Source organism: Microcaecilia unicolor, chromosome 1, assembly GCF_901765095.1.
Source record: "Microcaecilia unicolor chromosome 1, aMicUni1.1, whole genome shotgun sequence".
Taxonomy (NCBI): domain Eukaryota; kingdom Metazoa; phylum Chordata; class Amphibia; order Gymnophiona; family Siphonopidae; genus Microcaecilia; species Microcaecilia unicolor.
Genome location: NC_044031.1, coordinates 343,382,905 through 343,406,990, shown reverse-complemented (window position 1 = coordinate 343,406,990; position 24,086 = coordinate 343,382,905). Strand labels below are relative to the sequence as shown.

General features: G+C 45.1%; 1 protein-coding gene across 1 annotated transcript in view; it reads left to right on the top strand.

The window, feature by feature from the left end:
* The window catches only part of KIF15 (kinesin family member 15), a 1,036,090-nt gene that overhangs the window by 689,422 nt on the left and 322,582 nt on the right, over window positions 1–24,086 (top strand). The window contains 1 exon segment of the mRNA XM_030209299.1: window positions 21,065–21,169. Within this exon segment, the coding sequence (XP_030065159.1) occupies window positions 21,065–21,169 (105 nt within the window).

Below are 24,086 nucleotides of genomic sequence, written 5' to 3'. Positions count from 1 at the left end.
CCCAGGTTTCCCGAGAGGCTCAACGTGCAAAGATTTTTGGAGCTATGTTTATTTCCTCAGCATTGAGATTGGAGGTGTCTGCATCCACATTGAGTGTCTCACCGACATCGGGAGTCCAGGTAGAGATGCTACTTCGAGGCCCCATGACACTGGGAGCAGTGAGGCATCGCGTGGGTCTCCACCTGTCTTGATTCCTTCTGCTATGCAGGCCCCCCAGAACCGTCCATTGTCGGACCTGACCCCAAGGCGACAGGAAGATTCAGTGTCGTCCTTGTCGGCGAAGGCCAAGAAGCACTGTCACCGATCTCCCTCGATACATGGTGCTGGGAGCTCCAGGGCGCTGAGGGATTCAGCACCCGAGAAGCATCTACGCCGGGAGGACTGTTCCCCTCTATTAGGAGGTGCTGACACGTGTCTCCAAGCAGCTGAGATCCTGTTCCTGCACTGGCCCCAGCAATTCTGCAGCCTGTGTCTCACCGAAACCCACAGTCTTTCCCGATGGCCCCTCAAGTGCATCTGGGCCTCGCTCCCTGAACTTCTGGATGGCTTTATGCAACATTGTGCATTGGTGTCAGGGGTGCTTGCACCCACCTTACCTCTCGCTGCGGCCCTGCCTGGCCCACAGTGGGGGCCCCAATGCCTCTTGCGGCATCTGTGTCGACAGCCACCCAGACAGACTTCCTTGATGTCGGTGGAGGAAGCTTCTCCGGAGTCGAGACGGGCGCCAGTTTCTTGATGCTTTTCTTGAGGTCGTGGGTTCTGTGCATTGAGGCAGGCCTGGTCTTGTACATCCCTTAAGGGGAAGTGCTATCCAACACCGAAGAGGAGTGCTCTTGAGAATCAGAAAAAGATCCCAGGTACTTTTCCTCCGACGAGTCCTATGGGATTCCTTCTAAGCCCTCCCTTCCACCTAACAGGAGACTCTCTCCACCTGCGAGCCTCTCTTTCACCTCTTTTGGCCATTCTATTCCTGGTAGAAGTGGAGGATGAGCCCAGGGCCAAGATGCTTGAGGTCCTGGACTACACCTCCCCTCCTAAGGAGGCAGTGGCGGCTTCTCTCCAGGAGGTACTCAAGGTAGTCCTCGTACGAAACTGGGCGTCTCCTCTGTCCCTATAGTCCCCAAGAAAATTGACAACCAGTATAGGATCCACGATGAACCTGGGTTTGTGAGATCCCAGTTACCTCATGATTCCATGGTGGTGAACTCCGCTCTCAAGAGATCCAGAAGTACTAGGGACTATGCTTCAGCTCCCCCAGGCAGAGAAGCTAGAACCCTGGACTCTTTTGGGAAAAAGATGTATCAGGCCTCTATGCTTATCACCCGTATCCAGTCATACCAGCTCTTCACAAGCATGTACTTGCGGAACTCAGTGAGGCAGCTGTCAGACTTGGTCGATGCACTCCCTCCGGAGCAGGCTGAGCTGTTTTGCCAGTTGGTCAAGCAGCAGAAGGCTTCTCTCAACTTCTGACTGGTAGTTTCTTCAAATAGTCTGGCTCGGTTACACCCTCAATTTGCTTTCCAAACCTCTAAATTGTCCACAGAGAGCCCATTCTTTCAGCTCTCAGCACAAGCAGGTACCTGCAGAGGAACTCTCCGCCCTTCACAAGGCCCATGCGGTCGAAAACTTTCTACCAGAGGAAGAAGGGCAAGGATTGTATTATAGGTACTTCCTTATGCAGAAAAAGACAGGGGGGATGCGCCCCATCCTAGACCTAATAGCCCTGAATAAATTCCTAGTCCGCAAGTTCAGGATGGTTTCCCTAGGCACCCTTCTTCCCATGATTCAGGAAAACGATTGGCTGTGCTCTCTGGATTCTCTGGACTTGAAGGATGCATATACATACATCCCGATACTTCCAGCCCACCGGAAGTATGTTTGATTTTGGCTAGGAACACATCACTTTCACTGCATGTTGCCTTTTGGCCTTATGTCAGCTCCCTGGGTTTAGCAAGTAGCAGGAGTCACAGCGTTGCTACGCAGACTGGGAGTTCATGTTCCCTTATCGCGACAATTGCCTGGTGAAGAGCACCTTGGAGGACGGTGCTCGGGAGTCCATGCAGATGACTATTCATGTGCTAGAACTACTAGGGTTCGTTATCAACTACCACAAGTCCCATCTCCAATCTGTTCAAAAATTGGAGTTCATAGGAGCCCTGCTCGACACGAGGACTGTTTGAGCCTACCTCCTGGAGACACATGTGAACAATCTTGTTTTCCTAGCATCCAAGGTTTGGGCATCATAGTAGGTCACAACTCAGCAGATGTTGAGATTGTTCGGCCACATGGCTTCCTCCGTGTACATTACATCCATGGCACACCTGCACATGAGATCTGCTCAATGGAACCTGGGTTCTCAGTGGTTTAAAGCCACAGGGAATCTAGAAGATGTCATCCCTGGAGCTTGTATGCTCTCTTCAGTGGTGGACAATTCGGTCCAATCTGATCTTGGGGCTTCCATTCCAGATCCCTCAGCTGCAAAAAGTTCTGATGATGGATGCATCTCTCCTGGGATGGGGAGCTCATGTAGATGGGCTTCACACTCAAGGAGCTTGGTCCCTCCAGGAAACAAATCTTCAGATCAATCCCCTGGAGCTTTGTGTGATCTGGAACACTCTGAAGACTTTCAGAGATCGTCTCTATTTGAATTAGAATCAATTGGTAAGACAATCAGGTCGCAATGTATTACACCAACAAGCAGGGGGGCACCGGATCTCACCCTCTGTGTCAGGAAGCCATCCAGATGTTGCATTGGACTCACCAACGCAGCATGTTTCTCCAAGCCACTTATCTAGCGGTCATAAACAACGACCTGGCCGATAGGCTGAGCAGGATAATGCAACCACACAACTGGTCTCTAAATATGGGTGTAGCCCACAAGATCTTCCAAGCGTGGGGCACCCCTTGGTGGTTCTTTGTGCTACTCAGATCAACCAGCTCTGTTCCAGCCTTCGGGCCCATTGCAGGCTAGTGTCGAATGCCTTCCTTCTGAATTGGGGGACAGGCCTTCTGTATGCATATCCTCCAATACCTCTAGTGGGAAAAACTTTGTTGAAACTCAAGTAAGACTGCGGAACCATGATTCTGATCGCCCAGTTCTGGCCGCGGCAGATATGGTTCACTTTCCTGGAATTATCCTTTGAAGAGTCATGGAGATTTGAGTGTATTCCAATCTCATCACTCAGAACGAGTGGTCACTTCTACATCCCAATCTTTAATCTCTGGCTTTCACAGCTTGGATGTTGAGAGCTTATAATTTGCTTCCTCGGATCTTTCAGAGGGTGTCGCCTGAGTCTTGCTGGCTTCCAGGAAAGATTCCACTAAGAGGTGTTATTCTTTTTAATGGAGGAGGTTTGCCGTCTGGTGGTGACAGCAAGGCCATAGATACCCTTTCTTGTCCTTCACAGACCCTGCATGAATACCTTCTTCATTTATCAGAGGCTGGTCTCAAGACCAATTCCATAAGGGTTCACCTTAGTGCAATTAGTGTTCAACGTGTAGAAGGTAAGCCTATCTCTGGACAGCCTTTTGATCAATTCATGAGAGGTTTGCTTTTGTCAAAGCCCCCTGTCAAAACTCCACCAGTATCACGGGATATCAATGTCGTTCTCACCCAGCTGATGAAAGCTCCTTTTGAGCCACTGAATTCCTGCCATCTGAAGTACTTGACCTGGAAGGTCATTTTCTTGGTGGCTGTTACTTCAGCTTTGTCGGTTCAGTGAGCTTCAAGCCTTAAGTACATAAGTATTGCCATACTGGGAAAGACCAAAGGTCCATCAAGCCCAGCATCCTGTTTCCAACAGTGGCCAATCCAAGTCACAAATACCTGGCAAGATCCCAAAAAAGTACAAAACATTTTATACTGCTTATCCCAGAAATAGTGGATTTTCCCCAAGTACATTTAATAATGGTCTATGGACTTTTCCTTTAGGAAGCCGTCCAAACCTATTTTAAACTCCGCTAAGCTAACCACCTTCATCATATTCTCTGGCAACGAATTCCAGAGTTTAATTAAACGTTGAGTGAAGAAAAGTTTCTCCAATTCATTTTAAATTTACTACATTGTAGCTTCATCGCATGCCCCCTAGCCCTAGTATTTTTGGAAAGCGTAAACAGATGCTTCACATCTACCCGTTCAACTCCACTCATTATTTTATAGACTTCTATTATATCTCAGCCGCCTCTTCTCAAAGCTGAAGAGCCCTAGCTGCTTTAACCTTTCCTCATAGGGAAGTCATCCCATCCCCTTTATCATTTTTGTCGCCCTTCTCTGCACCTTTTCTAATTCCACAATATCTTTTTCGAGATGCGGCGAACAGAATTGAACACAGTACTCAAGGTGCGCTCGCACCATGGAGCGATACAAAAGCATTATAACATCCTCATTTTTGTTTTCCTTTCCTAATAATACCTAACATTCTATTTGCTTTGTTAGCCGCAGCAGCACACTGAGCAGAAGATTTCAACGTATCAACGTCGACACCTAGATCCCTTTCTTGGTTACTCCTAACGTAGTACCTTGTATGACATAGCTATAGTTCGGGTTCCTTTTTCCCACATGCATCGCTTTGCACTTCCTCACATTAAACGTCATCTGCCATTTGGACGCCAAGTCTCCCAGTCTCGTAAGGTCCTCTTGTAATTTTTCACAATCCTCCCGCGATTTAACGACTTTGAATAACTTTGTGTCATCGGCAAATTTAATTACCTCACTAGTTACTACCATATCTAGGTCATTTATAAATATGTAAAAAAGCAGCGGTCCGAGCACAGAGCCCTGGGGAACTCCACTAACTACCCTTCTCCATTGAGAATACTGGCCATTTAACCCTACTCTCCGTTTTCTATCTTTTACCCAGTTTTTAATCCACAATAAGACACTACCTCCTATCCCAGGACTCTCCAATTTCCTCTGGCGTCTTTTATAAGGTACTTTGTCAAACGCCTTCTGAAAATCCAGATACACAATCTCAACTGGCTCACCTTTATCCACATGTTTGTTCACCCCTTCAAAGAAATGTAGTAGATTGGTGAGGCAAGATTTCCCTTCACTAAATCCATGTTGACTTTGTCTCATTAATCCATGCTTTTGAATATGCTCTGTAATTTTGTTCTTAATAATAGTCTCTACTATTTTGCCCGGCACAGACGTCAGACTCACCGGTCTATAATTTTCCGGATCTCCTCTGGAACCTTTTTTAAAAAATCGGCGTTACGTTGTCCGATATAAGGTGCATCTACTACATTAGTAGTAGATGCGCCTTATACTGTTTCATCACAACAGAGTAGTCCTCCGCACGCACCCTAAGTTCCTGCCAAAAGTTGTGTCAGAGTTCTATCTGAACCAGTCGATTGTCTTGCCAACAATTTTTCCCCGACCTCATGCCCACTCTGGCGAAAGCAGCTTGCACACCTTGGACTGCAAGAGAGCGGATGAAGCCCTTCAGAGAGTCCGCCCATCTTTTTGTTTCTTTTAATCCCAACAGGATGGGGTCGCCATTGGGAATTGCATCATAAGCATTTGGCTGGCAGATTGCATTTCTTTCGCTTATGCCCAGTTTGAGCTGACTTTGGAGGGTCATGTCACGGCTCATAATGTCAGAGCCATGGTTTCATCAGTAGCCCACTTGAAGTCAGCCTCCACTGAAGAGATTTGCAAAGCTGCAATGTGGTCTTCAGTCCACACATTCACATCTCACTACTGCCTTGAGCAGGACCCCCGACGCGATAGTTGGTTTGGTCAGTCAGTGCTGCTGAATCTGTTTGGGGTCTAGAATCCAACTCCACCCTTCAAGGCCCATTTTATTCTGTTCCAGGCTGCACTCTCATCTAGTTTGAATATAGTTTGAGGTTAATCTGCTTTCTGTCCTCGCCGTTGCAAGGTCCAATTGACCACTGTTTATTGTGTTAGTTGAGCCTGGATGTTAGGGAGTCCGCACTTGTGAGAATAAGCAAGCCTGCTTGACCTCAGAGAAAGTGAAGATACTTACCTGTAGCAGGCTTCTTATTCTTACAATCCCGCCCACCTCCCCTTGGAGTTGTCCATTTGCAAGTTTTTTGGGGGGTTTTTTTTCTGTTAAACTAAGCAAGGCGCATTCGCATGGTGGTGGGAAGGCACTTGCGTGTATGCATGCAGGAGCGTGGCTCGCGCTCCTTAAAGCTGTATTTTTGTTTTCTATGGCAAATTTGCCAGGCCGGGCAACATGGGATGGCATCTACCCATTTGTGAGAATAAGAAGCCTGCTGTCCTCGGAAAATACCTGCTACAGGTAAGTATCTTCGGTTTTTATGCTGCTTATCCGAGAAATAAGCAGTGGATTTTCTCCAAGTCCATTTTAATAATGGATTATGGTCTTTTACATAGTAACATAGTAAATGACGGCAGATAAAGACATGTGCGGTCCATCCAGTCTGCCCAACAAGATAAACTCATTTTATATGGTATGTGATACTTTATATGTATACCCGAGTTTGATTTGTCCTTTCCATTCTTGGGGCACAGACCGTAGAAGTCTTCCCAGCACTCTTCTTGTACTAAATTCTGAAGCTAACGTCGAAGCCCCTTAAAATTTACACTCCAGCCCATCCCTATCCAGTCACGATCAGGGCATAGACCATAGAAGTCTGCCCAGCACAGGTTTTGTTTCCCAGTTACCGGCATCACCACCTAATCTCCGCTAAGATTCCGCAGATCCATTCCTTCAAAACAGGATTCCTTTGTGTTTATCCCACGCATGTTTGAATTCCATTACCGTTTTCATCTCAAACATTTCCCACGGGAGGGAATTCCACATATCCACCACCCTCTCTGTGAAAAAATACTTCATGACCTTACTCCCAAGTCTGCTCCCCTCCACCTTCCCATCTCTGGAAAAGGTTCGTTTGCGAATTAATACCTTTCAAATATTTGAATGTCTGTTTCTTCCAAGGTATACATGTTCAGATCAGCAAGTGTCTCATACGGTTTGCAACGCAAATCCCATACCATTTTTGTAGCTTTTCTTTGCACCACTTCCACTCTTTTTACATCTTTAGCAAGATACGGCCTCCAAAACTGAACACAATACTCCAAGTGGAGCTTCACCAACGACTTGTAGAGGGGCATCAAATGATTCACGTCTACCCATTCCAGTCCACTCATTATTTTATAGACGTCTATCATATCTCCCCTCAGCCGTCTTTTCCCCAAGCTGAAGAGCCCTAGCCTTTCCGCATAAGGAAGTCAAGTCATCCCATCCCCTTTATCAGTTTCGTCGCCCTTCTCTGTACCTTTTCAAATTCTATATCTTTTTTGAGATGCGTTGACCAGAATTGCACGCAATATTCGCGATGTAGTTGATACAAAGGCATCTTAGCGCCCTCATTTTTCCATTACCTTCCTAATAATACCTAACATTCTATTTGCTTTCTTAGCCGCCGCCGCACACTGAGCAGAGGGTTTCAACATATCATCAACAATAGCACCTAGATCCCTTTCCTAATCGGTGACTCCTAATGTGGAACCTTGCTTTAAGTAGCTATAGTTCGGGTTCCTCTTTCCCACATGCATCACTTTGCACTTGCTCACATTAAACGTCATCTGCCATTTGGATGTCCAATCTCATAAGGTCCTCTTGTAATTGTTCACAATCCTCTTGTGATTTAACAACGTTGAATAACTTTGTATTGTCAGCAAATTTAATTACCTCACTAGTTACTCCCATCATTTATAAATGTTAAAAAGCAACGTTCCCAGTAAGGACCCCTGGGGAACCACACTATCTACCCTTCTCCATTAAGAATACTGACCATTTAACCCTACTCTGTTTTCTTTCTTTTAACCAGTTTTTAATACACAGTAAGAACACTACCTCCTATCCTATGACTCTCTAATCTCATCTGGAGACTTTCATGAGGTACTTTGTCAAGTGCCTTTTGAAAATCCAGATACACAATGGGGCTCATTTTCAAAGCACTTGAAAGCACTTGAAAATATGCCTAAATATCTACCAGCTCACCTTTATCCACTTGTCTTAATCTTTAACCATCTTTATTAGATCAGCTGCTTGGAAAGAAGAAGTACATTAAATGTTGTAAAGAGGTTCATTTATGGGGTACCAACAAACAACCTAACAAGACAGAATAAGATAGCATTGCATCAGCAAGAAGTCCAAGCATAGAACTGAGCAAATTCAGCTGATAAGATATTCTTTAAGTGAGGGCTTCTCAAGGTAGTTCTTTCTGCAACAGCCCAGAACAGAAGACAGATTAGCATAAAAGGTCTCCCTTCTGTGCGTGCTCTAAAACCTTAAATAAAACTCAGAAGTGGCATGATCTATGATTCCTAATAATGCTGTATTGAGTAATGCAGGTGTGGGTCCTCCTGCAGATGTGTCTCAAGAAAACCCATCAGACTAGAATCTTCCTTATGCCTTAACTTGAGCAAATAGTCTTTTAAAAATCTTCACATGTAATTTTTCAGGATTACTGGAGGTGACTATATTTGTGTTTAGATGACTTGAGGAGGTAGTTGAGGTGTGTTATGGCCATAAAGCATGGTATATGCCTCTTAACACACGTTAAAGTTACCACAGGATATATTGTAATTATATAGAGAGTAAATGTATACAAAACATTTTGTTACTCTGTAAGTCAAATAATGCCGCTTCCATAGCGTCCCACAGATCAATCCAGAGACGTGTGGGTTATGTCCCTCTACCAGCAGGTGGAGATAGAGAACTTCAGAGGTTTTACTTTATGTGGTCATGTGCACTTACCTTAACTTCAGTATTCTCTCTATCTAGGAGGTGGATGGTCATATCTGTGCAGCTCTGGATTGATTGGCTCCTGGCCTGGTCCCCTGGGTCTAGTCGAGCTTCTGGGGTCTGAGGTGTCCCGGACTTGGGTGCATACCTGGTGTTGCCAGGTCCCTCCCTTACTCCCCCATCAACCTCTCCTGTTTTCCTGACTGGGGTTTGTGGTTCTCACTTTCTTGACTTTTAAAGGAGTCTGAGTTGTCTTTTGCTCCGGCGTCCTCTCCTGCCTTAAAAACAAACAAACAAACAAAAAAAAGTTGCTTGAGCACTGTTTAAAAAAAAAAAAAAAAAACTCAGTCTGATTTGTCCAGCACGGCAAGCTCATGCTGGTTTGCAGTACCGACTGATGGGGTGAGGACCGACTTGGCATGCAACAATGATTCCCGAGGGGGGTGAGTAGTCATTATCCTATCTGCGCCGGTGGGGCAGATCAAAAGCAGCTCCCAGTGTGGGAGCCACTGGGCTGCAGCAGTTTCCCGTGCTGGAGATCCACTGTACAGCCCAACTCCGTGGAGCGGTGTGCTCCTTCCCTCCCAGCTCATTTTGGTGGGCGCAGGGCAGTTGTTTTCTTGGGTATACGTGCGCACTTGAGGGCGCCATCTTTCTTGCCACTCCACATGGCAATGCTGACGCCCCAGCGCTCCCCTGGGGCCTGATTTGCTTGCCATTCAGGCAGTTTTATTTGTAGGCTTTTCAGAAATGTGACTGCGGAACTGGGGTGGATCACTCCCAGTTTCTTCATATTTGGTATTTAAGGGCTTGTGAGGAAGGAGGCCTGGGGCGGTTTGCAGACTCCTGTGGGAGTCCTCGGGTCTCCCACAGCTTTGATTCTCCCACAACTTTCCAGGGGTCAGGTCGGAGACCTATTAGTCCCCTGCAGCTGTTTTGTGGAGCGAGAGCCTTAAGCTGCAGTTTGGAAAGTACTGACTATCTGAAAGTCTGGTGACTGTGCTTCACTAGGTGATTTACACTAAGAATATTTCTGAACCCTCCCTGAGGAGGTTCAGGGTATGTGTACATCATTAATGGAGGGGAGAAAGGGATCAGGATTAGGGATCCTACTCAAGGTTTTTCACTCTTTCCCGATTCCCCTTTCTCAGAGCATGGCAGTACAGTTTGTTTAATTAGTCAGGCTTAGGGCTGTTGACTCCATGTTAATATAGGCAACCGAGACCCCTCGGGCATAAAGGTTAACAGATATTTACATTAATGACACAACAATAATCACCAGACTCATGGTATTTTCTTAAATATGGCACAATTTGGCCGCAGCTTTATTTATATAGAATACATCATAAAACCTTAGGTATACCCAAGCCGAATTCAGCCTTTGGCTCATTATCCAACATCCAGCCTTTGGCTCATTAACCAACCGAGTCCACCGTATTAGCAAGACTGACCAATCGTAAACATTGCTCCCCGCCACACAGCAAGGGAGCTCAACCGTAAGCCTGAAGAGGCCGTCCGGGCTCCTCCCAGGGGCTTTTAAGCCCCTGTCGCTCTTCCCCCTTTTTCAGCGGGGTGCACATTGGGCGGCGGGAACATGCCCGTCACGCCTCGTGTGCACCCCGCTGGCTCGGTTGGCATGCCCATCGGTGCATGGCGCCATATTATAGGCGGCTCCGTGCACCCATGGGGGCACTACGCCTTGCTTTTCTGTGAGAAATGTTATATTTTGAAGCTAGTGCAGGCCTCTCAGGTTTCTCTGTTTCTATGGTAACCCTGCAGTCTCTGTGCTGCCCTGGTGGCATTTGCTCTGTGTCTTGTGTACTGTTTACATCAAACTAGTTTTATTCAGGAGGGTGGCTGGCCTTTCAGCATGAAGGTTACAGGTTCAAGGCTAGTTTTATCCATCCTATTAGAAACTGTGGGCTCAGCTAGGTTTCCAGTGGGGCATATTTTATTTCATTCTCTTACTGCTTGCCTGGCCAAGCAGTTCTTGCATGGCTGGAACAGTTATCAGAACTCTACTGCACTAAAGATTGCCCTTCTCTCTTTCTTTGCACACTGATACTGGCTACACCTTTGCATACTAGCCTCAGCTATCCCGGTATCTGCAGCGTAACCGGTACTTCTAATTGCTTCTGTGGTATTTTTGGCATCTTTTCATGGTATGGGGTACCTAAATTTCATGAGGAGTGGTCCAGGAGCTACCTCGGTGTAGAGGTAGCTTAATAGTTGTTGTAATCAGCTGAGAGTAAGCACAGAGCTCCAGGGGTGCTGCTTCACAACCCACTGCAGCTTGCTATGCGTAGTGCGCAATGGTGCAACAGCCATATTCTGCTACGCCATCTGTCTCTGGTTCTCAGCCGCACTTGTTAGCTCCAGTGTGCAGCACTTATAGTGCACAGTCACACCGGCCAATTCTTGTCCCTATCTGCAAGAAGTTAGCGCTGGCTTAGGCATCAGACCACTGATGTGGCTTCCAAGTCACATTTGGCAACCTGGCTTTTGGAAGTAATCTTGGGATTGGAGAAGATCTAGGACACTTGGGTAAAGACCTGAGGGACTTCCAAGTCTCGGAGATGGTCCGGGGTTGAGTTTAAGGATGATTTTTAATCCGCTTGGTTTTGTTGTAGGTTTTGTGGGGCCAGGAAAACCACTTTCACGGTTTCCACTTCCACTACGACAAGCCACCTGGCTGCTGGTAGAATGAGCTCTGTTTCAACTCCAGGTCAACTTATGCCTGCTGCATCTTCCAATGATGGAGTCTCAGTTCACTCCTTAGGCAGGACTCCTGTATTGGTTTTAGGAGGAGTGGACCAAAATTACCTCAGCTCAGATGTGTCTTAGTTTTTCTATCACACAGTTACAACCTGGATTTCACTACATATTTTTCTTGGAGTCTACATGCAAGCTCAAACACTGTCAGGCAGTTCTTGCCACCTTGCCAATGTTTCTTCCTTTAGGCACAGTTGAGTCTGTACCCAGTTGCAATTGGGGAATGGGAAGTTGTTCCCTTTGCTTTGTAGTTCCAACCAGGGAGCTTCCTTCCAGCTGAGTTTGGATATCATAAGAGTCTAGGGTGTTTACGGTTCAACTTTTCAGAAAGGGAACCTTGCAGTGTGTAATAGTTATGTCTGGTGAGGAGAGTTTCTAGCCTCCCTGGACCTCAAGGAAGCTTACTTTCATATTCCCAGTGCTCCTTGCTGCAGTGGGATCTTAGCGATTTATGACCATGTCATTCAGTCTTTCCATGTTCCCGAGGACATTTTTGCAAGGTCATGGTGGTAGTGGTAGCTTTCCTTCGTGAGAATGGTTTGCAGGTTCATCCATACCTCATGACTGGCTGATTTGTGGCTCTCTCTATCAAGAGACTCTGCAAACTTCATCCAAGATACCTACTCGTTTTCAGGATTGGTAATCAGTGTCACCAAGAGTCAGCTGTTAACCTCACAAATCTTTGCTTATCAGGGAGTGCTGTTCCATATAGGCTTGGGAAGTCCTTTCTTTCTTTTGCTCCTCAGCAACAGGTGCCAACCCGTCAGGCTTTACTTTCCCTATCAGGTCCAGGATATGGGAATAGGTTCAAGTTACGGGCACAAAGTTCTTTCTTGGACATTCCCCCATGGGCCTGAGTCCATATCAGACCACTTCAGTGGTTCCTTCTCTGCTTTGGTCCCCATCTCTATGGTTCCCTTCAAGTCAGTTTAGTCTTAATGGGTGATTTCAACACAGCTTTCTGTTAATATTTCAGTTCTTTCTCCCTGGAGGTGGTTATCTGTAGCTTGTAGGCTGCTGGGGTGTGCTGTAGCTGGCAGCAACAGATTTCGAATCCCTTCCAGAAGGCAGACAGTCAACCGCCTCCTCACTTGCCAGATGTAGAGTCGAGGCCGGCTTAATTGCCAGTTTTCTACTATGATTTGTTTGGGGCGTCAATTTGATATGGTTGAGCTACTGGGTGGTGAATGCAGCTTCTAACGATGGCTAGTTCAGCTCACGTTTCAGGGCAATTATTGTTTGAGGACTCCATGAAGTTGGTGGAAGACCTGGGTGACTTATAGACTTGGCGTCTTTCTGAGAACGTGTCTACAAGTTCTTTTTGGTCAGGTCAGGCTTGCCCTTATCTTTACGAGACCAGGGCTATTATCCTGGGCAGCTTAGTTTTCTTTAACAATCCAGTCCAGGCAGGTTCTCAGAACTCTCGACTTCATCCGTTTGAGATCCTCTGGATTTCTGCTGGTGACAGGCGCACAGTCCTGTCTTTTCTGCATACGGTGGTTTCTGCCTTCCATCCCATTCCACCTTTTTGTATTCCCGCTTCTTGAATGTTCACCATATACTCCTATACTATTTGGAAGTGACAAGTGAGTTCCGTTGGTCAACTCTTTGCTTCTTGCTTTGCTCGGGACTATAGGAAGGTACCATAAGAAGGCTCACCATTTTTAGATTGGCAGATGTGGGCATAGCGGTTTTGATGTCAGGAGGAGCTGACCTTTTATAGAATAGGCGTCAGTGTGAAGCTGAAGAGCTTTTCCACATAAGTGCCATTTTATTCAAAATCATTTTAGGGGAGCAGCTGCTCCCCTTGCACCCCACCTAGCTACGTCTCTGCATAGTGGCGCAGTGCTTGGGATGACCCACTGAGCAAAAGTGACGAGCAGAAGTGACTTCCTATATAGCCTTATGCACTGCTAGACTGTAGTGGTCTTCAAGTGCTCACCATTTTAAGATTAGCAGATGTAGCGGTGGCAGGATCAGAAGCAGACATATTCAGAACCTGGAGAGCCTTAGGCATATAGGAAGGTGGCAACCCCTTATGAAACACCCACAGTGTGGTAGGATCATCAGATTCTTGACCTGCTGAGCAGAAATGCCTCCCGGCATACCCTTGTGTTGTCTTCTGGCTGGTCACAAGAAAGGGGATCTGGCTTCAAGAGCTGCAGTAGCCGTTGGCTGGGAGAGGCAGTTTCTTCAGCTGGCCTCTGTATGGGACAGTTTCTCCCGTTGTGGGTGGCAGCACTTTCTTGCAGAATGCAGTTGACTTCCTTTTCCGTGTCCCATCTGGCTTCCGTGGCTGCCCTTTGTAGGGCGGCCACTTTGTCCTCTGTCCTGCTTTGGATGGCTTTTGCAGATCGCCCACTTGATCTGCTGTCCTTCCCTTGCTAGGCTTTGCAGGCTTGGCGTCGCAGCGCTAGGCATTCCAGATTTAACGTGGCAGCGCATGTAACCGTGGCCTGTGGATCATTGCTCCAGTCTGCTGAGGTTGTAGTACCCCGCCCCACTTGAGGACTGCTTTGGTACATCCCACAAGTCTCTGGATTGATCTCTGGGACGCTATGGAAGATAAAATTAGTTCTTGCCTGATAAGTTTCTTTCCATTAGTCCCAACAGATTAATCCAGAGGCCCGCCCTTTGTTGTTCTGGGTTGAGTGTTTTCTTCTAGTGATATTTTGGTACAAAAAAAGGCAAAACAAATCAAAACATAAAGGAAACCTTTGAAGGGGTGAACAAACATGTGGATAAAGGTGAGCCGGTTGATATTGTGTATCTGGATTTTCAGAAGGCATTTGACAAAGTACCTCATGAAAGACTCCAGAGGAAATTGGAGAGTCATGGAATTGGAGGTAGTGTCTTACTGTGGATTAAAAACTGGTTGAAAGATAGGAAACAGAGAGTAGGATTAAAAGGTCAATATTCATAATGGAGAAGGGTAGTTAGTGGGGTCCCGCAGGGATCTCTGCTGGGACCTCTGCTTTTTAACATATTCATAAATGACCTAGATATGTTAGTAACTAGTGAGGTAATTAAATTTGCCGATGACACAAAGTTATTCAAAGTCGTCAAATCGCAGGAAGATTGTGAAACGAGACTGGGAGACTGGGCGTCTAAATGGCAGGTGACGTTTAATGTGAACAAGTGCAAAGTGATGCATGTGGGAAAGAGGAACCCAAACTATAACTGTCATGCAAGGTTCAGCATTGGGAGTCACGGACCAAGAAAGGGATCTAGGTGTCATCATTGATACGTTGAAAACTTTTCCAATGTGTTGCTGCGGCTAGGAAAGAATGTTGGGTATCATTAGGAAAGGGATTGAAAACAAAAATAAGGATATTATTCTGCCATTGTGTATCACTCCATGGTGCAATCGCACCTCCAGTATTGTGTTCAATTCTGGTCGCCGCACCTCAAAAAAGATATAGTGGAATTGGAAAAGGTGCAGAGAAGGGCGACAAAGATGATACAGGGGATGGGACGACTTCCCTATGAGGATTGGCTGAAGAGGTTGGGGCTCTTCAGCTTGAAGAAAAGGAGGCTGAGGGGAGATATGATAGAGGTCTATAAGATAATGAGTGGAATGGAACGGGTCGATGTGGAGCGTCTGTTTACACTTTCCAAAAATACTAGGACAAGGGGGCATGCGATAAAGCTGCAGTGTGGTAAATTTAAAACTAATCGGAGGAAATTTTTCTTCACTCAACGCGTAGTTAAACTCTGGAATTTCCTGCCGGAATAAGTGGTTAAGACGGTTAACTTAGCAGACTTCAAAAAAAGGTTGGATGGCTTCCTGGAGGAAAAAGCCATAGAATGTTATTGAATAGACAAGGGAATAATACACTATTTCTAGGAGGGGCGGGACAAATTGCTTGTTCTTTTGGCTGCTCTCTGTGACAGGGTGCTGGGCTCGATGGACACTTGGTCTGTCCCAACATGGCGATACTTATGTACTTATGTCTTCCACTGCTTTGGTATCGACAATACTGAAGTTAAGGTGACTGCACATGACCACGTACAGTAAACCTCTGAAGTTCTCTATCTCCACCTGCTGGTAGAGGAACATAACCCATAAGTCTCTGGATTGATCTGTTGGGACTAATGGAAAGAAAATTATCAGGTAAGAACTAATTTTACCTTCCTGCATGGCTCCATATCACATGCACCTCCCCTGAAAGACATCCCTAGAGCTTATCTGGTGAAATTCCCTAGGGTCTAATGGTATCTGAGCAAGAATGATTCCCAATTGTTCCTGCCCCTGCTGACGCCAACGACCCCTTTACAGTATTATTGCTAGAAGTCATCCTGCTCTATAAGGGCATATTTTACTAAGATAAGGTTATTTTTTTTTTTTACTGTTTATTTATATTTTCATCTTAATAACACACCAATGTTCATACATTAAGATGTATAGATTTAGAATATAACTCCAAGTATTTATATTACAAACAAAATCTTGTCATATTTGTCCACAACAGGGGGGAACCAAGAATAGGAAATTTTAGCTAATACAACTTATAAAATGACACATATCAAAACTGAACTAGAAGGACTTTGGTATCCTGCAGCCTAGACAGTACAGCTAAGTGGGAGCAGCCATCACAGACGGGTCATGTATAGCCTCCGTAGCTAAAAGAAAATCTTTTAATTTAATAGGACAGAAAAAAAGATAATCTACAGCATCTAATGAGATCATACATCTAGATGGATATCTAAGGATAAATGTTCCACCCAGGGAAAGGATTCTTGGCCTCAATGCCAATAACTCCCTTCTCCTGGTTAGAGTCTCTTTGGCTAAATCTGGAAAAATACGTATTTTCCCGCCCATAAAATTATCATTCATTTTCCTGAAATAAGAACGTAGAATTAAAGTCTTATCTGACTCCATGGCAAACGTTATAAGTAATGTTGCTCGATCTGAAATCTCAGAACGTTCTAGAAAATCAGTCAAATTATCTTGAGGAGGTTCTGAATTTGTAGGCATAAATTTTTTTTATATATTGCATTTTTGACACCAAAGGGTGACTTTCAACAGGAATGTCCAGAACTTCCAGAAAATACTTTTTCAATAGTTCAGCTGGAGTAAGAAATGGTGAAATCGGAAAATTAAGTATTCTAAGATTTTGCCTTCTAATTTGATTTTCTATATATTCCAATTTCTTTGCCTGGATTTTATTCTCTTTAATAACAGCCCCCACTGTAGTCAGCGTGGATTTTAAATTCAAATCGAAAGTCTGAATTTTTTCCTGATGGAGTTCGACTTTAGTGGTAAGCTGGTTAGATTGTTCCTTTAATTGACTTATTTCAGTCTGTGAGGCATTAAAAATTCGCTGGAGGTTCACATTCACCCCCTGAATGGCCTCCCAAATCACATCCATAGTGACTTCTGCAGGCTTTTCCATACCACCTCCCAACCCTAGAAGATTTACTTCTCGGGTTAAGGCTAGGGACGAAAATCCCCTTTCTGCTGTATCAGTACCTGGGATTGAAGCCAGAACCGGACCTCCCACCGCCGACGATAGTCTGCCCGCTTCGGACAGCTGTTCAATCAGCGCTTCCTCTGTTCCGCTACTCGTTCCAGGTTGTGGTGGGGTCAGGCCTGCCAACGGGCTCAAAGTAGCGCCCTCTATACTGTGCTCTGTATATGTCGTTTCGGAGGTTCCAGTAGCAGGGTTCCTCGGTCCCGGTGGGCGGATTCCGAAAGTCTCAAGTGTGGGCTGTGTCATGGCGGGACCACCAGCAGCACTCGAGGAGGTATGAGCCAAGATAAGGTTATTTTATAAGCATATAGTTTCTGTGGAAGGTTTTCTAACAGTCCAGCTTCTTCTCTTTCCCCAAGACTTGTGTTCTTGGCACTGGTTTTAATATTTGCTGTGCTGCGTGTTGATGGAATCTATGATTGGTTGCAAGGGTTGTGGCTGTTATAAGGACGGATCCCTCAGTAATTACCACACCTTTTAAGAAGGTTCTGCATGCGACTACATCCCACAAGTTTCTGGATTGATCTGTGGGACGCTATGGAAGGTAAAATTAGTTCTTACCTGATTTTCTTTCCATTAGTCCCAACAGATCAATCCAGAGACTTGTGGGTTATGTCCCTCTACCTGCAGGTGGAGATAGAGAGAACTTCAGAGGTTTACTATATGTGGTTATGTGCAGTCACTTTATATATTTATATATATATATATATATATATATATGTGTGTGTGTGTGTATGTATGGGTCTAGTTTCCATTAAAGTTACATTTGAGTGAACTCCTTGGATCCACTGCTGCTTATAAAGTACTATGTCGTTGCCAGAGAATGTGGTAGGGGCGGTTAGCTTAACGGAGTTTGAAAAAGGTTTGGACGACCTCCTAAAGGAGAAGTCCATAGACCATTATTAAATGGACTTGGGGAAAATCAACTATTTTTGGGATAAGCAGTGTAAAATGTTTTGTACTTTTTTGGGATCTTGCCAAGTATTTGTGACCTGGATTGGTCACTGTTGGAAACAGGATGCTGGGCTTGATGGACCTTTGGTTTGTCCCAGTATGGCAATAATTATGTACTTATGTTTACACTGACTAGAATGAAATAGAATTCAGCCATCTGTCTTAGTCTCTCACTCTCACTTGTATCTGTATACAGAGGCGTAGCAAGGTTTTAAGGTCAGGGGGAGCAGACTTTTGTAAAATAGGCACCTGCAACGATCACACAACTGAACTAGCAGAAGTCAAATTGGAAACCATAGGAAACAGTATGAGCATGTTTCTACTCCCTGGTAGTGGAGAAAGGCGTTGCACAATAGAAACATTGATATTATTTTTGTTATGGTTAGTTAGCTGATAGTCATCTAAGAATGCTGCTCAGTAACACATTATGAATTGCCCAAACATTTTTCACTGAATTTGTCCTGAACTATGAAGCAAAGTATTTGCAGTCAATTACCATTCACACTCTAACTTAGAGCATCCTCACCCCGTGTTGGCTCTTTAGCACTTAGCTGCAATTCATACTCTGTCAACCAGGAGTGCTTGTGCTGCTAGTGTTGTCATGATCATGACTGAAGAGTGCAGTGCTGGTGCCACTGGCCCTTCTGCTGTGGTTCAGCAGAACCAACACTCCATTCTTCAGCCATGAGTCTGGTGACACCATCAGCAGGAATGCCGAGGAACAGCTTTACCTGTAATACAAAGCCTACAAAAGTCACTCAAAATCTATATAATCTACTTGACCATAACACCACTGATTTACAGAAGTAACACAACAAAGACCTTATCTAGAAAAATGCAACACAGGAAATACTACAGTAGGAACTAGAACATCAATATGCCTATTGGAAAATTGGAACAAGTTGAATTCTTACAGATGCTTAAATAGAAACTAGATGCATAGTACCTGGCCTCGGTCACAAACACTGAACACCCTTGCCAGGTACAGAATAAATTACCACAAAGTTAAAATATGAATATGTAGACTAAACTTAAACCCCAAGAAGCCACACTGCAACACTGGAGAAAGAGAAATCAAAACAGCACTCTGCAAAATATAAAGAAAGCAGTGTAAACTAACATTTTCCATTCAGTGAATTAAAAATAAAAATTTTCTACCTTTGTTTGGTCGTTTTGTTTTCTTTTTCCCATCATGTTTGTCTCAGTCTCTTCTGGCTTTTCTTAACTTTGTTCACATGATCTCCAGTTCATCTGCCACTTCTCTTCCTTCCTGCCTTCTTCACTTTCTCTCCTATACCAACCTCTGAATTGATCTTTTCCTTTCAGCTTTCCTTCATTTAGTTTTCTGCCTCTTAGACTTCATTCATTTGTACTACTCAGTCTTCAATCTTCCTTTTTATTTTTAACCACATCTGCCTACAGTTTTCATCTCCCTTACTCCAGCCCCTCCCATTCTTCATCCTATTATTTCATAGTTTTTTTTTTTTTTTTTTTTGAGGGGGGGGGGTTGCTAACTATCCCCTCTTCCATCACCATTTCTTTCCTCCCTTCTGTACAGCACCCTCTTTCTATTTTCACTCCTCTGACCAGTATATACTCTTTCATTTTCTCTTACCCCCCCTCCGTCCAGGATGTCCTCTTTCCCTCACCTCCATCCATCCAGCATGTCTCCCTGACACCCTACTCCCCCCTTGTATGCAGCATTCCTCCTCGGCCTTCTCTTCTTTCCATGTCAGCATCTCCCCTATATCCCTACTCCTCCCATGTGCAGCATACCCCTTCTCGGTCCTCATCCCTGTGCAATGTCCAGTACCCCCCCTCTGGTTTTTTCATTCCCCCTTGTCCACCATCTCCCTGTCTTCCTACTCACCTCATGTCTAGCATCATCCAATATTCCCTCCCTCTTTCAAGCCAGCAATTGCCCTCACTCAACCCCTGTAGAGGCCTATCCCCTTCCATCCAGCTGGATGGAGTGTTAGGGAGAGATGCTGGAGGGGGGTGAGAGAAAACAAGAGAGAATATACTGGGCAGAGGAGTGAAAATAGAAAGAGGGTGCAGTACAGTAGGGCGGAAAGAGAAGGTGCTGGAAAAGCGGGGAGAGTTAGCAAAAAACACAATCTATGAAATAATAGGATGCCCCTCTCTCCTCCTTCCATCCAGTGTCTGCCCCTAACCCTCTTCCACCTAGTGTGTGCCTCCTCTACATTTTTCATCCAGTGTGCACTCTTTCCCCTTCCATCCAATGTCTGCCCCCTTTCTCCCTTCTCGCTCCCTATTTTCCAGAGTCTGTCCCTTCTTTCTCACCTTCCTTTCACCATCTGTCCCCTTTCTAACCCATCTCACTGACTCTTCCTTCCAGCACCTGCTCCTTTTCTCTGACCATTCCTTCTAGTATTTGTCCCCTCTATCCCTCCTTCCATCCAGCACCTGTTCCTTCTCACTCTCCATTCTTCCATTCAGTAACTCTCTTCCAGATCTCCCTCCTCCCCCTTCTTTCTGACCCTTTCTTTCAGGATCCCATACAATACCCCTCTCTTCCTCCTTCCAACCAGCACGTGTCCCTTCCCTCTCTCACTCTGACCCTCCTATCCAGCTCCTGTCCCCTCTGCCGTCTTCCCCTTTCCTTCCAGCATCTGACCTCTTTCCCTTCCCCTCCCTCCGATACCCCACTGCTGCTAATACTCCATCTTTGACTACTCCAGACCAGCAGCGGCAAAACAAAGTAGAGCAATCGCGGAGCCACACTGTGCAGATTCATGGTAGCTAGTCCCTGCCCCTCCGACATCATTTCCTGTTCTGGGGCACGAAGTGGAACTGGCAGCTGCGAGTCTAAGTAGTGCGGATCCACGACAATAGCTATACTTTGTTTTGCCGCTGTTACCACTGCACTAAAGCAGCAGTGGCTGAAGGGAAGAGAGGTGGGTTCATGGCCAATGTAGCACATAGGCGCCGTTTCCCCTAAAATCCATTTGGGAAATGACGGCTCCCCTTGCGCCCCACCTAGCTACGCCACTGTCTGTATAGTACTATGCACATCTATTATTGCTACACAAATTATTAATAGTAGTAGCTATTGTACTTGGTGATATTACTTCCACTTTTTTTTTATCCCCTATACAGGAGGTTGTGACTGACTTGATGAGTCAGATTCATGATTTGAGAACATCTATCCTTCAGAAGTCCGACACCATTGATGTGCTGACAAGGGAGATGGGAGAGATCAATGTACGTTTTGTCTGCCTTACTGCTAAAGAAGTTTGGTACTATGTAGAATGCATTAGCACTAAATGCCCTTTTCACTAAAGAGGAACAGGAACTCATGCTTTCACTTTCGTAGAAGGAAAAGATAGTTTCATCCCTGATCATGAAGTAAACTGTTCAACTTGTTGGGACAGAATCATAAACCACGCCCATGAAAGAGAAGTCAGAATCCCTCAGGAACACCAGCTTACTTGGTATATGATTACAAATTAAATTAGCAGTGTGCTGTGTGTAGTCATTTATAGGAGTATGTAGCCAGTTTTTGGCATATGGCATGACACAGTGCCTCTGAATAAAGATTATCTTTATTACACTGTTTCCTGTATGAAAGTGCTAAACTGGAATGTTTGCATCAACCCCTGATCTTCCTTTTCCACTGCAGCACACACACACTAAGATGGTAAATGGAATTTGCTCATATTAAGGAAAGCTGAGTAGTGGAGTGCCTCAGGGATTGGTGCTGGGGCAGATTCTGTTCAATATATTTGTGAGTGACATTGCCGAAGGGTTAGAAGGTAAAGTTTGCCTTTTTGCGGATAACACCAAGATTTGTAACAGAGTGGACACCCCGGAGGGAGTGGAAAACATGAAAAAAGATCCACAAAAGCTAGAAGAATGATCTAATGTTTGGCAATTAAAATTCAATGTGAAGAGGTGCAAAGTGATGCACTTGGCGAGTAGAAATCCACAGGAGACGTATGTGTTAGGCGGTGAGAGTCTGATATGTACAGACAGGGAGAGGGATCTTGGGGTGATAGTATCTGAGGATCTGAAGGCGACGAAACAGTGTGACAAGGCGGTGGCCCTAGCCAGAAAGTTTGCTAGGCTGTATAGACAGAGGTGTGACCAGCAGAAGAAAGGAGGTGTTGATGCCCCTATATAAGTCATTGGTGAGGCCCCACCTGGAGTATTGTGTTCAGTTTTGGAGGCCGTATCTTGCTAAGGATGTAAAAACAATTTAGCGCTGCAAAGAAAAGCTACAAAAATGGTATGGGATTTGCATTACAAAATGTATGAGGAGAGACTTGCGGACCTGAACATGTATACCCTGGAGGAAATGAGAAACAGGGGTGATATGATACAGACGTTCAAATATTTGAACGGTATTAATCCACAAATGAACCTGTTCTGGAGATGGGAAGGCGGTAGAACTAGAGGACATGAAATGAGGGGGGCAGACTCGGGAAAAATGTCAGAAAGTATTTTTTCACGGGTGCTTGAAATGTCTTCCTGGTGGAGGTGGTGGAGATGAAAACGGTAACGGAATTCAAAAATGCGTGGGATAAACATAAAGGAAACCTGTTCAGAAGGAATGGATCCTCAGAAGCTTAGCAGAGATTGGGTGGCAGCGCCGGTGGTTGGAAGGCGGGGCTAGTACTGGGCAGACTTCTATGGTCTGTGCCCTGAAAATGGTACATACAAATCAAGGTCAGGTATACATATAAAGTAACACATATGAGTTTATCTTGTTGGGCAGACTGGATGGACCGTGCAGGTCTTTTTCTGCTGTCACCTACTATGTTACTAAGCATGGTGAAAGCTGTTTTTATTCATCTCCAATATTTAGGTATTTGACCAGGTTATGGTAGGAATCCTTGATGGAATCAACATCATTCCAAAAATGAAATACTGTAGTTAGTAAGACATTAAACTAGGACTTTCAGTGATGGGAAGGCCACAGGTAGCATGTTGAGGCTTAGGAAGAGTAGATGATGTTGTCGTGCCAGCAAAGGCCCCTCTCAGATTGGTCAAGTATGTTGAAGCTGCCCAGTCATACTATCTGAAGAGAAATGATCCACAAAGTAGAAATATAAAAATGTGCATCCACTGAAGATACCTACAGTCATTTTGTATGAGTACTGTTCCTCTCCAAACACGTTACATCTGTGAAAATAGCAGATTACAATCTGATGAGAATTTTCATTTTGGTTTGAGCCTCAAGGAGGAGAAGCAGTTGTTGAAAATGAGCTTTTACCAAGTCTTCCATCTGATATGCAGGTCAGAAGACGTGTAGGCTCTGTACGTATGCAGTTTTATCTGCAAGGAGCAGAGACGTTCTCTGGGAGCATATTTGGGGTGGGATTTTCACTTAAGCACATGTTATTGGATTTTCAAAAAGTTGCGTATATACTATCAAAATATGTGCACCAAAAGGCAGGTTTTCCTGAGATAATTTTCAAAGTGAAAATACACACATACCTTAAATTTGAAAATCTGTTTCGCACACACCTTTCACTAATGAAGGCAGCTATAAAATCATCTCCTGAAAAACTTGTAAAATGTGAACTATAAGCTGTGTATTAAGGTTCTGTTCTTAATTAATAAATCATATTCCTCATCAACCTTCCAGACTGGTCAAGATGCTTGGGTTATGCACGCCTACCAGCAGAGGGTGACTGAGAACACTTATCTTTGAACTCTGTATATGTAACCTGTGCACAACCCCGATCAGCCAGTATTGCTCAGTCTCCAGCAAAGGTTAGACATGTAGTCTGACTAGTGTGGGTCTGGTGGGGCCCTGATTGTGCTGGCTCTGTGGGGAGCCGAAGCCGCCATCATCCGCACCTCCAGAGGTTCTCATGGTAGGCACAGCTTGTACTGGGTCGTACAGGCAGGTTTTGCGGCAGTGGTCCTGTTTTCGGCGGGAACCACCATCATCTTAGATTCTTCCTGTGCTGCAGAACCACCTCGGCTGTTGTAGGGCAAAACTTACAGGGTCCAGCCTTAGTAAGAGCTCAGGAGGGATGGGGTTGCCTCCTGAGTTTATTTGGACTCTGTTTCAGGCTTGGAAATCAGGACTGGGCTGAGGATCTAGAGACTTTTTCTCCTAGGATTCGAGGAAGCTCTTATTGATCTCGGGGAGGAGGATCCTTTGGATTCA